General features: G+C 47.9%; 1 protein-coding gene and 1 pseudogene across 1 annotated transcript in view; one reads left to right on the forward strand and one right to left on the reverse strand.

Annotated features, from left to right (window-relative positions):
• The window catches only part of SPTBN2 (spectrin beta, non-erythrocytic 2), a 49,461-nt gene that overhangs the window by 3,250 nt on the left and 31,729 nt on the right, over positions 1-14,482 (forward strand). Inside the window, exons 2-7 of the mRNA XM_006171311.2 lie at positions 4,396-4,574; positions 10,520-10,671; positions 11,078-11,251; positions 12,710-12,801; positions 12,933-13,013; positions 13,369-13,484. Of these exons, the coding sequence (XP_006171373.1) occupies positions 4,418-4,574; positions 10,520-10,671; positions 11,078-11,251; positions 12,710-12,801; positions 12,933-13,013; positions 13,369-13,484 (772 nt within the window). The 5' untranslated portion in view covers positions 4,396-4,417. The remainder of the gene's footprint in view (positions 1-4,395; positions 4,575-10,519; positions 10,672-11,077; positions 11,252-12,709; positions 12,802-12,932; positions 13,014-13,368; positions 13,485-14,482) is intronic.
• Positions 11,589-12,143, reverse strand: LOC106734177 (60S ribosomal protein L17 pseudogene; annotated as a pseudogene).

Genomic DNA, 14,482 nt, shown 5'->3' on the forward strand with positions numbered 1-14,482 from the left:
TGGAAATTCAGGATGCAAGGCACATAGGAGGTCTTCAAAACATTCATGGAAAATGAGTATTATTCTTAAAACTACATGGATCTCCATTTTTTTCCCCACCAAAATTAACTTGTACTTTTTTTCTTTTTTTTGAGTTTTGAGTTTTGAGTTTTGCTATAGGATGTGTGTACTCTTCAGAGACAGAGTGGGGGTGGGGTGGGGTGGTGGAATGAGAAATCACTCCTCTCAGGGAATGGCCACTGTCTCAATCCATTCTCCTCCTGGAATTTTGCACAACGCACACACACTGGGCATGACTTTTTTTCAAGCTGCCAGGTCTGGGACTCAAACTGTAGCTGTCCACGTGGGAATCCAGCACTTTAACCATCCCGCCACCTGTTGGCCTCCACATTTTCCCACAAATAAAGTCCCTTCATGTGTCTCAAACCTGATTTGGCAAGAGAAGCATTTAAGTGACTGAACTTTTAATTTGGGGCAGGGAGAGGTTTCAGTTCTACACTCTCTTCCCAGAATTATAGGATTCCCCAGAGAGGTACCAACAACTGGACCTTTCTGGGAAGTCTGAAGATCCTCCCTTGGGAGGATCCCTTAGGTTTGATTACTAAAAAGAAGGCAAAACACTACATGTTTGGGGTTTGTGCAACTTATGGAGACCTCGGGGTACAGTAGTTCATAGACAGGGTCAGATGGTTGGCCTCCTTAAGTTTCTGCTCTTTGTGGAGTACAATGATAGAATGGCAGAGTCTGAAAACACCAAAGGTCTTCAGGGGCCAGGCAGGTAACATAAGTAATGTGGCTGAGTAGGAAACAAAAGGGAAAGGTGGGGTCATACAGTAATGGGAAGCACAGGCCCATCTAAAGGAATCCAAAATCATTTAGATTTCTAGTTTATCCATCTATTTCTTCCATGAGATACACACACTCAACAGGGTCCCCCCTCTGTTATCCACCCAAGTCTCAGCCAGCTCAGATCTCAGTACATGTGTGCCTGGCATGCTCAGGAAGATTCCATGACATGAACACAGAAACCCTCCTGGGTGGGTCCACCTGTGCCACAAATGTGCCACCAGGCGGCACCTAAAATCGGTTATTTTTTTTAAGAGAGATTTTAGCAAAAATCTCTTTAGCTATAGGATGCATGCACTCACTGAATAGATGGAGAGACAGAAAGTGAAAAATTATCCCCCAGTGGGGATGACTATGCTGCAGTCCTTTCTCCTCCATTCTCCTCTTGGGATCTTGGGAATGCACGTACAAGCACCTGACGTGAGTTTCAAGCTGCTGGGTTCGAGACTCAAACTGCGGTCGACCATGTGGGAGTCCAGTGATTTAACCATTATGCCATCTGCTGGTCCCCAAATCAGTTATTAAAAAAAAAAATTGTCATTTCTTTTTTATTATTTTTTTTTTATTTAAATTTGACCAGAGAGTGACAGAGTGTGAAGGAGAGAGAGAGAGGAAAAGTTGAGAAAGCAAGCTGCCAGGTCTGGGACTCAAACCACAGTCAGTCACAGGGGAGTCCAGCGTCCCCAACCACCACGCCACCTGCCTGCCCCCAAATCAGTTATTTTTAAACAGTTTATTAAACAAAACAAACTCTAGTGGGTTTGTGACTCTTGCTGAAAGAAAAGAGGATCATGGAAAATGGAGGTTGGGGGCCATTGGATTCAGGTGTCTACTCAGGGACAGATTGAATGCTGGAAATGTCCATCTCAGAACTAAGCCTGAACATGACTGCTAGTTTGAAAGCCTCAATCTGGAGGACCTGGAGAGAGAGAAATGGGATTTGAATTAGTCCCAAGGCATGGACTACCTTCCTGTCCAGCAACTGAGAGTATTAGATGACTTTGGTTGAGGTCATGCCTTGCCCATAGCATTCTTTGCTCAGGGTGATTCAACTCTGCCCTTGGAATTATTTTTATATAAATATTTACAGAACCAATTCAGAGAGTCTGTTGGGGGAAATTATGGATTTTGAATGAGAAAGGAGTCCTAGGTTTAGTGGAAATTAAGTTCCCTTTCCTACTAAAGGGAATGAAAGACCTAGTCTAGGAACCTTAGTCCTTAGCTCCCTTGCATCTCAGTAATTCCACTCCCAGGGACATCCTCATGTGTGTTTTCTCTTTAAGAGAAAGGGGACGGGCAGACAACCCTGGCCTTCAAGCGGGGCAGGTTCAGCTTCATGGAACCAGTTAATGATAGAGGCCAAGTTCTGCCTTTGTATGTGCCCATGGGAACACACCTCCCTACCCATCCAGGTCTCACCACCCATCCCTTCTTCCTTCCCCAAACCTCATGAGAGGTTCTCTGTACCTCCTTCTTTTCCAGAACCAGAGACTGCCAAGGTGAAAGACAGTCCAGCCCTAGGAAGTAGTGCTCAGGATTAAAATGTCTGTGTATTTGAGAAGTACTGAGAAAATGAGGAATGCAGTATACGGAGTTTTGTTAAAGATACAGACTCTTACCCCTTCCCTTAAATGGCTGTTGAATGCTGAATTATAGGGGAACTTTTGATAGTAGAGTGCTTTTTTAGATCCCCAGCAATTAATCTGGAGCTCATTTTTTAGTTTTGAGGACAGAGTGTGTTTACATAAGTTAGAGTCCTAAATAGTGCTAGTAAGCATACATGGTCCAAATTTTTATGGCCTGGGCCCTAGAAGGGAGCAATGGCTGCTGACCTCTCTGGGAGGCTCCAGCATGGTTGAGGAACATGTAAATCAGAGGCTCCTAATTAAGGACTTGTCCACCAGTATCAGAAGGAACCTTACTTCAAAACCCAGTTCTGGGGCCAGCAGGTGACATGGTGGTTAAGGCATTGGACTCCCACATGGCTGGCAACGGTTTGAGTCCTGGGCCTCAAGGCTTGCTTTCTCACTTTCTCTCTCTTTCTCTCCCTGTGTGTCTCTCTCTAGTGAGAACACGTCCCCTGTAGCAAATTAAAAAAATAATAATGAGGGAGCAGCAGTTAGCATAATGGCTATGTCACTGGACTCCCACGTAGTCGACCGCAGTTCGCGTCCCGGACCCGGTGGCTTGAACTCACACCTGACACATGTGCGTGCGCACCAAGATCCTGAGAGGAGAATGGAGAAGGGATTGCGGCGTGGCCATCCCCCCTGGGGGGTGATTTCTTGCTTTCTGTCTCTCTGTCTGTCTGGCGAGCGCACGCGCCCTATAGCAAAACCCTCTCGCCCCCCCCCCAAAAAAAAAGAAAAGAAAAAAATCATAATGATAAATAAAATTAAATAATTATTTTAAGAACAAAAATTATTTATAAAAACACTGCTGCTCCTTCTGGCTTCTTGACTTTTGCAGTGCAGCTTCCTTGTCTATTAAGCAGGAATAAAGGGACCAGCAAATGGTATAATGGTTATGTCACTGGGCTTCCATGTAGTCAACCATGATTCAAGTCCCGGACCTGGTGGCTTAAAACTCACACCGTTTGCATGTACATATGTGCCCAAAATCCCAAAGAGTAGAATGGAGAAGGGAGTGCAGCATGGACATCTTCCCTGGGGAGGGGTGTGATTTCTCACTTTCTGTTTCTCTCTCTCTCTCTGTCTCTCCAGTGAACACACACACCCTAGAACAAAAATCTCTCTATAAAAAAAATTTTTTTAATAAAATGGGAACACAATGGACCCTCTCCTTATAGGGGGTTGTGATGAGTGGTTGCATGTAAATGGCAGGGTCACGTATCACAGCTGACATTTATCGAATACTTATTAAAGATTTTCTGTTAAAAAAAAAAAAGAAAAAGAAAGGGAAACAGAGGAGAGAACATCATACTGTGTCCTCCTTTGAACTCTCAAGCACTTTATCTATACTTGCCTAACAGCACATCAGTCTTCCTGGTATGTCATAGATTTGTCTTAGCTCAAGAGCAGAATCTGGGTCTTTTCATCTCAAATAGCCTACGGGGTATAGGAAGCTGTCTTGGATAAAGTAAGGGCTGAGAACAGTTTGTAGAGCCATGGAATGAAAGAACTGCAGTTTCTACTCATTATTGCCAAGGGCCTTATGTCTGCTGTCTGTTGCCTGCATTACGCTGGTTTACATACTACCGTCCTAAAGCACACTAGCCCCTGGCTCTGCTCCTGTCCCTCTCTGGCCCAAGATTCTTGGAGCCCTTCCTGTCCATTGTGTTACTCTGACATACTGCTGCCTGCCTCCCTCACCCCACGTGGAACTGATGTGTTCCCAGCTCTTGGCTTTCCCATGGTGACTTCCCCTCTCCCACTGGGGACTGATTTTCACTGACAAAAACCCACCACTACTGCTAGCCACAAGGAGAGTGGAACAGAGTTTGCACAGGAAGATAGAAGGGCATGGTAAGTGTGGGGGGAGGGCCTAGGTGGCCCCAAGATGCCCCTCAACAGCATGTTCTCCTTGCAGGAACAGGAAGCCACCTGCCACCATGAGCAGCACTCTGTCGCCCACAGACTTTGACAGCTTGGAGATCCAGGGCCAGTACAGTGACATCAATAACCGCTGGGACCTGCCTGACTCAGATTGGGACAATGACAGCAGCTCAGCCCGCTTGTTTGAGAGGTCTCGCATTAAGGCCTTGGCAGGTGAGGTCGGGGTGATGCTGGAGAAAGCTTCATAGCTTGTTGTAAAGAGTCCTTTAACTTTATGGGTGGACTAACTTTCTAAGCTGCTACAGCAAAGGACACAACACAGGATACCTAGAGTCCTTGGTCCCCAAATCCTGCTTCAGGAACAAAATTCATGCAAACCAAAACATTCCCGTTTTCCTTCCCAACCGTGGAGAACTGTGCTAACCCCTGGACTTGCTTAGCTAACTAAGACAGTTTCTCTTCCCTGCCTTTGGCCTGAGTCATGTCCTCTCATTCATTTACATGCTGGCTCTTGCTGTCACTTCTGTCTCCACCCACCTCTCCCTTACCTTTCTTCCCCTTGCTGTGTCCTTCCTGCATTGCTACTGTCATTTCCCAGAGCTGTTAACCCTCCCAGTGCATTATCCTGTCCGCTCCCTCCCCACCTCTTTCTTCCACCTGCTGCCTGTTTCTCCCCTTATTTTATCTACCTGTTCCCTGAAGCAGGTTCCCTCCACCCTCCGCTGGTTTCCACTGTCGCCAGTTCTCCCAGGTTTACTCCCAGCCAGCCTTGGCCCCTGCCCTCCCCTATGGCCAGGGCTCTCCCCTTAGGTTTTTCTGAGCACAAACAAACCCGTTTGACGGGCCTCCCTGCCCTCCCTACATCGGGGGAGGAGTCGTTATGGCAACAAGAGTGTGGCTGCCACCTGACACCATCAGAGGCTGGCGTGGGGCTGAGTCACCCACACACCCCAAGGCCACCCACCCTGTCTGACTTCCCACCTCCATCCCACCCCTGCCATTGCCACTGACCTGCCAGCTGCTCAGACTAATCCAGGGTGAGAGGTCGCAACTACTATTGCCAGAGAGGTGGTGCTCCCGGTGGAGGTGGGGGTAGCCTCTGGGAGAGAGACTCTGAGCAGGAAGTTTCTAAACTTGGCCACATGTTTTACAGGATTACCCAGGAACAGTTTTTTTTTTTTTTTTTTTTTTTTTTGACAATTCATTAACCATAAATTATGTACATATATATCAATGTATAAATGTAAAAAATTTTAATTGGAGATGATCAAATGTCTTTTGAGTAAAGTATCTGTTGTTGAGTTGCTGGATGATGAATTAACACCAAATGATCTGGGGCCAGTCTATGGCCTGGTGGCTAAGGTAACTGGATCCCACATAGACTACCACATAGTTTGAGTCCAGGACCTCACAATTTGAGAAACGTCTAGCCACATGTGTGCATGCCCAAAATCACAAAAGGAAGGAGAAATAGAGGATTTGCAGCATGATCATTTCTATAGGGGATGCTTTCTCACTTTCTCTCTCTTCGTGGCTTTCTCTCTGTATTTCTCTCCAGCGTGCTCACGTACCTTCTAAAGTATTCCCCCGGAACATGTTTTTTTTTTTTTTTTTTTTTTTTTTCACAAATACAGGTTCCCTCCCTCGACACAGCAAATATAGAATCTTTGGACATATGGTCTAGAACGCAGGATTTTAAAAAAGCTCTGCAATTAGTTCTTTTCAGCCTCAGCCAGGTTTTTAATCAATGTGAGGACCCACATGTGGCTGCCATAGTTTCTGGGATCCCTTATCATTTTCTCCTGGGCCTCTCTGACCTGCTTGGGTCTTCAGGGTGCCTTGCGAAATACTCATATCAGTGCTTCGATAGATTAGAGAAGACAGGAGATGTGACTTACAGAAAATGTCACCTCTTTGGGGAACATTTCCCTGGTACTCTGGTTTTGGATTCATGTAGCCTCTAGAATTGTCATGATGTCCATGTGTATACATGTGCCACCAAATTATTGTCATGTCCACGCATGTTACCTACCAGCCAGGACTGTCCCTGTGTCTGTGCACATGACACATGATGCTGAATATTATCAGGCCTATGAACACTACACATGCCACCCAGGGCTGTTGTCCCCATGTCTGTGTCCACATGACACACATCACCCAGAACAGTATATCCATGCATATGAGAAGTGCCACCCAGGACCATAACTAAGTCTGTGCACATGACGTGTGCCACTCAGGACGGTCGCCATGTTTGTGCACAAACATGTACCCCCCTGTGATCTGGTTTATGTCCCTGGTCTTTCCTGAAGAGGCATCTCTGCATGGCCTTTGCCCACAACAGAGAATGCCTCACACCAGTAGATGCCAAATAAATACTAAATGAATGAAGATGAGGGAGGGGCATGTGTAGGCTGCAAATGACAAAAACTGAAAGACTTAAGAAGGGAATTTGCTGGATGTTCCCAGCCATGGGTCTGTATGTGATTGCAGGGCTGAGGAGTTCCCTGTGGGCCCAGAGGCAGGTGAAGGGCTGGTGCTAGAGGTGAGGATAAAAATAAGTGGAGGAGGGGGCAGAAGGTGGCATAAATGGTTAGGCCGCTGGACTCCCACATGGCTGACCAAGGTTGGAGTCCCAAACCCAGTGGCTTGAAACACACTGGGAGCATGCGCGTGACTTCTCACTTTCTTTCCCTCTGTCTCTCTATGTCTCCAGGGAGTGCATGGATCCTATAGCAAAAGTCTCTCTAAAACAAAAATAAGGGAGTAACAATACCTATTTCACGAAAGTAAACGCCTAGCACAGTGCCTGTCTTTTCCTTTTCGAGGATCTCCTCTTCCTTTCCAGGTTTCCCTTTCTCTGCTTTGTGAGCTAAGGCCAAGCTGGGTCAAGAGAGGGGTCTCCTCAGAGTCACCCTGAGAAGGGCATCTTCGCTGCCCCTGCAAACCTTGGGGAAGCAGGAGTTTGCAGTGAAAGCCGGTCTCACGCCCGGTCTTCGGGATTCTTAGGCAACTAGGGGCCTGGTGGGCCGGTCTCTAAGGCGCTGGCAGTTCGTTCCTCCGCCCCCGCAGGGCCTGGCCCTGCTCAAGCCGGCCGAGCTCCGCCTCCCACCCCTCCTCCGCCACTGTTCGACCTGTTTGTCTGGAGCTGCCTCTGTCTCCTCTCGGCACGGCCAGGTGTGCCCCGCATACTCGTCTCGGGAGCTTAAACATCCCATAACTTTTGTTCCCTCCGCTTCTTGAAACTCCCTCCATTCTTGAATTCCCCTGTCCGGAACCTCAGCCTCACGGGACGCGGGCAGAGGCTCCAGTGGGGAACAGAAACGTGCCGCCCGCCCAGCGCCAGGAGAGCATGGACTCTGGGCCACGAACCCTGTAGGCGGCAGCAAGCATCATGAATGGGAACGGCGTGAGCAGGGTGCTTGGGAATGGCCTGCACGGGGCTGGCGAGTTTTACTATGAGGCTTTGGAAGGGTCTCAGAACCCCGGGGGCCTCCTCCTCTCACCAGCTGCCTTCATCAACCCTGCTCAGTACGCCAGCGTGCTGGAAGGACGCTTCAAACAGCTGCAAGGTGAGCTCCCGGAGAGGGGAGCTTTCTGGGGGTAGCAGACGCGTGGGGAGAGCGCCGGCAGAACAAGACCCCTAAGCGGATACAGCGCGATGACGCTTAGAGGGAATAATTGCAAGCGGCCACAAAGAGTACAGGGGATGCTGGGGTTGGGTGGGCGGTTCTTAAAGGTTCGGAGCTCTTGGAAGGGGCCATGTAGGGGGCGGAGGAAACTGAGCAGGTGTGATTGGGAGGCCCCCTGCTGGGTAAGCATGGAGGGATCTGGTGGGGCTTGAAGGGATCCAGTGGGTCCTGAGGAAGTAGTGTCGGTGTCAGCAGGTAGAGGCCTTAGAATCTCAGCCGGGGTGTTCACTCTGGTGGGTTTGGTGGTGAGTGTCTGCAAGGATAATTAGGGAGTGAGCCTGACGCCAGAGACCTGAAGCTTGTGCTTCCCTGGGCTCCTGAGTGGGTGCCTAAGTGTGCGTGAGGAGGAAGCAATGTGTGTAGAAACTGAGGAGAGTGCGTCAATAGAGTTTGTGCAGTCTCAGGTAGATGTCTAGGCAAGCATGCGCTCATCCTGACACAGATATTTAAATGTAGTTCTTGCCGTCTGTGTTTATGGGGTGTGTGTATAAGGATCTAGTGATGCCATAGTATCTCTGAACGTCTACTGCTTGGCTTTGCCCATTTTTCTCCTAGCTGCCACTAGATCCACCTCTTCCTTTATTCTATGCCAAAATGGCCTCACCCCAGTGTGCCTGATATCAGGGCAGTCCCCTGGGATCCAGTAATGGTTGATGGTCTGGGCAATCCCCGGCCAGGCAGGCCTGTAGACCCTGAAGGGAGGTCCAGAGGCACCTTGGTTCCACAGGTGCTTCAGAGCATGGAGCCATCCTAGCACTTATTAGGACCCCAGGTCTGGCACAGGTACAGGGGCTGGCGGTAAGAAGACAGGAATAGACATGGGTGTGTTGATGTTTTATGGGTGAGGTGCGTAGGAATGTGAGATTAAGGGATGAGTCTTTTAGGTTTCTGAGATGCTGGGGCTGAGGTGGAAACAAAAGTGACTCTTCAGGCCAAAGCCACTTGGATTGGGTCCTTGCACTGGGCTCTGTGTGGGGAACTGGCAGGAATCCTGGCCATAGCAGCTTCCAAGCCTGAGCTTCTTCCTTCACTTTATCATTTATAAAGTTTTTCATTTCTATTTTTCTATGGAACCTACCAGCACCTCCCCATCAGAAGCCACTGTCACACAGCAGGGCATTTCCTGACTCTTTTGAAATTGGCCCCTAACTTGGCCTGGCTTTTTTTATTCTCCCATGTTTCCTAGGCTCTGTTTTCCCAGTTCCCAACATGCAAGATCTTGTTTTCTTTCTTTCTTTCTTTCTTTCTCTTTCTTTCTTTCTTTCTTGGTTTCTTTCTTTCTTTCTTTCTTTCTTTCTTTTTTTCTTTCTTTCTTTCTTTCTTTCTTTCTTTCTTTCCTAACTTGGCCTGGCTTTTTTTATTCTCCCATGTTTCCTAGGCTCTGTTTTCCCAGTTCCCAACATGCAAGATCTTGTTTTCTTTCTTTCTTTCTTTCTTTCTTTTTTTTTTTTGAGGGGAGGGGGAGAGGTTTTTGCTATAGGGCGCGTGTGCTCGCCAGACAGACAGAGAGAGACAGAGAGACAGAAAGCGAGAAATCACCCCCCAGGGGGGATGGCCATGCCACAATCCCTTCTCCTCCATTCTCCTCTTGGAATCTTGGGCACGCACGCACACGCGCCCGGCGTGAGTTTAAGCCACTGGGTCCGGGACTCAAACTGCAGTCGACTACGTGGGAGTCCAGCGACATAGCCGTTACGCTAACTGCTGGTCCCTTGTTTTCTTTCTTAACATTGAGATGTTTGTGCCTAGCACCAGATCCCTTTGCAGTCACCCCAGAAGCAGAGTGGCCTGTCTCTTCTGTAGGACAGTAAGCTGACTCAGGAGGCCTACAGCCTCTATCCTCTCAAGTCCTTCTAATGATTGCTTATAAGATCCGCTGTTGTAATTTAGGTCCACACCCTTTCCTTTGTCCACAACTAAGAGAGAACAGCCATCCCTCCTACTTGTCCTGACCAACGTCTGGTCCTTGCCAATCTCGTCCGGTTAGAGCACACCTTTATAACTGTAACTCATCAAGGAGTCATTTTGTGCCCAGGACCAGCTAGGTGTTTTAGACACATCATCTCATTTAATCAATACAGTGAGTCATCGAAGTAGAAAGTAATATGCCCATTTTACAGATGAAGAAATTGAGGCTCTGGCGGATGAAGTAACTTGCCCAATGTTTTACCATCACATGAGCTCTGATCCCAACCCTTCCCTGCATGTCTCACAGCTTCCAATTTCTTTTATCCTTTCTTCTCAAAGATTGTTTTCTGTCTGTCATTTTTGTTTTTAACCTTGCTTATGAGCTCATTCCAGTTTATTTCCCAGCTTTTTAAATTATGGAGTTTCCTCTGGGCCATCTTCCTTCTCTTCCTCCTCCCCCTAGACCTCAGGCACCTCCCCACCCTCCACCCCACCCACTGGTACCTAGAAGCAGATATACTGTGTTCGAAGGACAGAAATGACCTCATGTTGCTGTCACAGATGAGCGAGAAGCCGTGCAAAAGAAAACCTTCACCAAATGGGTGAACTCACACCTGGCCCGGGTGACATGCCGGGTGGGAGACCTGTACAGTGACCTCCGGGATGGACGCAACCTCCTGAGACTTCTTGAAGTGCTCTCGGGAGAGACACTGGTGAGCTTTGGTCACAGAGGGAGAAGGGGGTCCCAGAGATAGTGGCCAAGAGGACAGAGTGAAAAGGAGCAGCCCCCTCTGTTCAGAGGACAGTTTCATTTCGAGAGGCTTCGCTGCATGGGTTACACAGGACCATTGCCTTGTGGAGACAGAAACAGTGGCCCCATTGAAAACAGTTCTTTTCCTACCCACTCTGGGTGCATTTAATTCCCTTGGGAATCTTAATCTGCCCAAGCCTCATCTGTCACCTCAGCTTTGGCTCCATGAACTTTGGCCCAACCCTGGGGCTGTCCCTGTGTTCCTGAGGGAGGCCCAGGGATGGTGTGCAAAGTAGGGCCTGGGGAAGGCTGAGTTGGAAGGAGAAGACTCACAGTCCTATGCCATTGTGTCCCCTGCCTCTCAACAGCCAAAGCCCACAAAGGGTCGCATGCGGATCCACTGCCTAGAGAACGTGGACAAGGCGCTGCAGTTCCTGAAAGAACAAAAAGTGCATTTGGAAAATATGGGCTCCCACGACATTGTGGACGGAAACCACCGCCTGACCCTTGGGCTGGTCTGGACCATCATCCTTCGGTTCCAGGTACCTCAGCAGTATTATTGGGGTGTGGTCCATGCACAGGTTCTGTGCTGCTAACTAGTCCTGCTGGTCTATGCACAGTAAATTTTAAAAATGGAGAGTCTAGAACCTGGTGCAGCAGTTTGCCATTGCAGCCATATACAAGCACCAGATCAGTGGACTCTCCTATTAACCAGGGTGGAGACCAGTTTGGGTGTTATCAAACTCCCATGGCAAGTTCCTCATGGCTGGGGCTATGTACCTGTCACATGCAGTAGGACCACAGATTGGTTCACAAGGAACTGGAAGGTTTTTTGTTTTTGTTTTTTTTACTTTTATCTACATTTATTTTATGCTGACTTTATTCCTGTGCCATAAGTTTTTGTTTCTTCAGTTTCTTCTGGGATATCTTTTTCTTCCATGCAACTTCCTCTTCCGGTTTAGGAACAATTTGCTCCTTTTCAGTGAGGATCATTTCGATGTGGCAGGGGGAGCTCATGTATGGGTTAATCCGCCCATGAGCTCTGTACATACGACAGCGCATCTTTGGTGCCTTGTTCACCTGAATGTGCTCAATGACCAGAGAATCTACATCTAACCCCTTAAGTTCAGCATTACTCTCTGCATTTTTAAGCATGTGTAGCAAAAATTTGGCACTCTTTTTGGGCTGCCGACCTTGTGTCCAGCCCCACTGTTTAACCTGGGCACATCTACCAACTCCACCATTGTAACGACGGAATGGCACACACTGCTTCTGTAAAGTGACATCCTTCAGATACTTGGTGGCTTTTCGGATATGCATACCCTTGATGGCCTGGGCAGTTTCACAAGTGTTCTTAAAGTGAACATGAAGATTTGAACCTCTTGGTTTGCATGACTTTGTGGGGTTCTCTGGGTCAAGTGAATAGCGAACCATTTTCAAAGATCACTTCAGGCCACTAACGAGAAGAGCAAGGAACTGTAAGTTTTACAAACTGGTCCTTCCCCATAGAGAGTTTGAGAACTGCATGATGAGTCAGTCACTGGCCCTGCTTCTGTGCCTTAAGCTCTGCTTGCCTCTCTCAAAAGCAGTCCACTCTATTCCTCCTTATACTCCAATGTCTTAATGTCATCACAACTTTCTAGTTCATACCTTCCTCTCAGGGGTGACCTCTCTGCTCTTTCCAGCCCTAAGCGGAGCTCAGTCAACTTCACCTTTGAAAGCCAGCTCTCAGAAAACTTGGACTCCTCTGGCTATAGCTCCCCAGCTGGAAGAACTAGCACCCTCCACCCAAAGGCATTTCCATCCTTCTAACATCCTCCCCCATTCTGCTGCCTCAAATTCCTCAGTCCTCAAAACCCAGGTTGAAGGGTCCATAGGCTCTGTCCCTACACCCCTGCAGCTGCAGTCTGAAAGGTTTCCTGCCATTTATCTCTGAGTTTCTCTGATAATACCAAGAACCTCTGCCCAAGGAGTGAGGGCCCTGCTTGCTTTCTTCCTAGATCCAAGACATCAGTGTGGAGACAGAAGACAACAAGGAGAAAAAGTCAGCCAAGGACGCCCTGCTGCTGTGGTGCCAGATGAAGACTGCGGGGTGAGATGCCCAGAGAGTGGGATAGTAGAGGGCTGGCTGCAGTACATGGCTGCCCACAAGCTGGGCACCATCCTTGAGTGACAGACGAGGGCTCGGCCCTGCTCACCGCCTTACCTGGGCTCTGTTTATAGGTATCCCAATGTCAATGTGCACAACTTCACCACCAGCTGGAGAGATGGACTGGCCTTCAATGCCATTGTGCATAAACACCGGTGAGAAGATGGGGTAACAAGCATGCTAGGGACGTCAGATCAGTTAATGCCCCAGGACACACGCATGAAGATAAAGAGATGAGATAAGCTACATGGCTCTGAGGAATGAATGTTCACAGAAAGGAACTGGAATGTGGGGGCGCAGGATGGCACATTAACCCCTCATTAAGAGAGGTTGTGATGGAAGCAAGGGGATGGTTCTGGGTGAGGGTGAGAACAGTGGATGTGGGTCTGGGTTCTCTACTTCTGAACAATATTGAGTCAGTGACTTAGGGATGAAGATTGGAGTGGATTTACTTTTCCTCTTTAGGATCTCATGTGTTTTTCATACCTTTTATCTCCTCTCCTCACCCAGGCCAGACCTACTGGATTTTGAGTCCCTAAAGAAGTGCAATGCACACTACAACCTGCAAAATGCTTTCAATCTGGCTGAAAAGGAGCTGGGGCTCACCAAGCTGCTGGATCCTGAAGGTGGGAGCAGAGCTATGTAAAAACAGAGCGACAGAAGGAAGACTATTGGTTGCCAGGGGCTGAGGGGGAGGGGAGATTGGGAGTAACTGCCAATGTGTACAGGTTTCTTCTGAAGAGTAAAGGGAATGTTCTAGATTTAGATAGAGGTGATGATTGCATAACTTCATGAACATACTGAAAACCACAAAATTGTATACATTAAAAGGGTGAATTTGTAGGACTAGCAGATGGTGTAATGGTTACTTTACTGGACTTCCCCATGGCTGACCATAGTTTGCGTCCCATACCCGGCAACTTGAAATTCACACCAGGCATGTGTGTGTGCATGCCCAAATCCTGGAGGAGAAGGGATTGCAGCATGGCCATCCCCCCCGAGGGTGATTTCTCACTTACTTTCTTTCTGTCTCTCTTCTGGCAAGTGCACATACCCTCTAGCAAAAATTTCTCTCTTAAAAAAAAAAAAAATCTATAGGACGAAAGCAATTCTGTTGCTGAGAGCCCTGGGCCACGAGTTCTGTCCCAGTCTTGAGGCAAAGTAGCTCTGTGGCTTACAGCTCATCACCTAGCCTCTCTGTGACTCAGCTTCATCTCTAAAGTGGGAGGATTGGTCTATGTAGTCTCTAAGACCCCTTCTTATTCTAAAATTATAGGGTTCAAAATTAAGCTAATCAGGGCTGGCAGGTAGCCTAGGTGGTTAAGGTGCAGACCAACTGCAGTTTAAGTCCCAGACCCAATAGTTTGTCTCTCTCTGGTCAAATTAAAATTAATTAATTAATTAAATTAAATAATTCTTTGGGGGAAAAAAAAAAAGTTCATGACCTTGAGGTCGCACCAAGAACTGGCCTGTGGCCAGCTGACCCTACCGACTGGCTCTCGGAGTTCTGATTGTAGTGCCTATGAGATCAGTAAGAAGTGATAGCCATTGAGCTATTATTTTGTACCTGGCATCACAGTTGGTATGCTTTAATTAAATACTCACAGCATATTTGAAAATAGTA

The sequence above is a fragment of the Tupaia chinensis genome, unplaced genomic scaffold (assembly GCF_000334495.1).
Source record: "Tupaia chinensis unplaced genomic scaffold, TupChi_1.0 Scaffold149501_1, whole genome shotgun sequence".
In the NCBI taxonomy this organism is placed as follows: domain Eukaryota; kingdom Metazoa; phylum Chordata; class Mammalia; order Scandentia; family Tupaiidae; genus Tupaia; species Tupaia belangeri.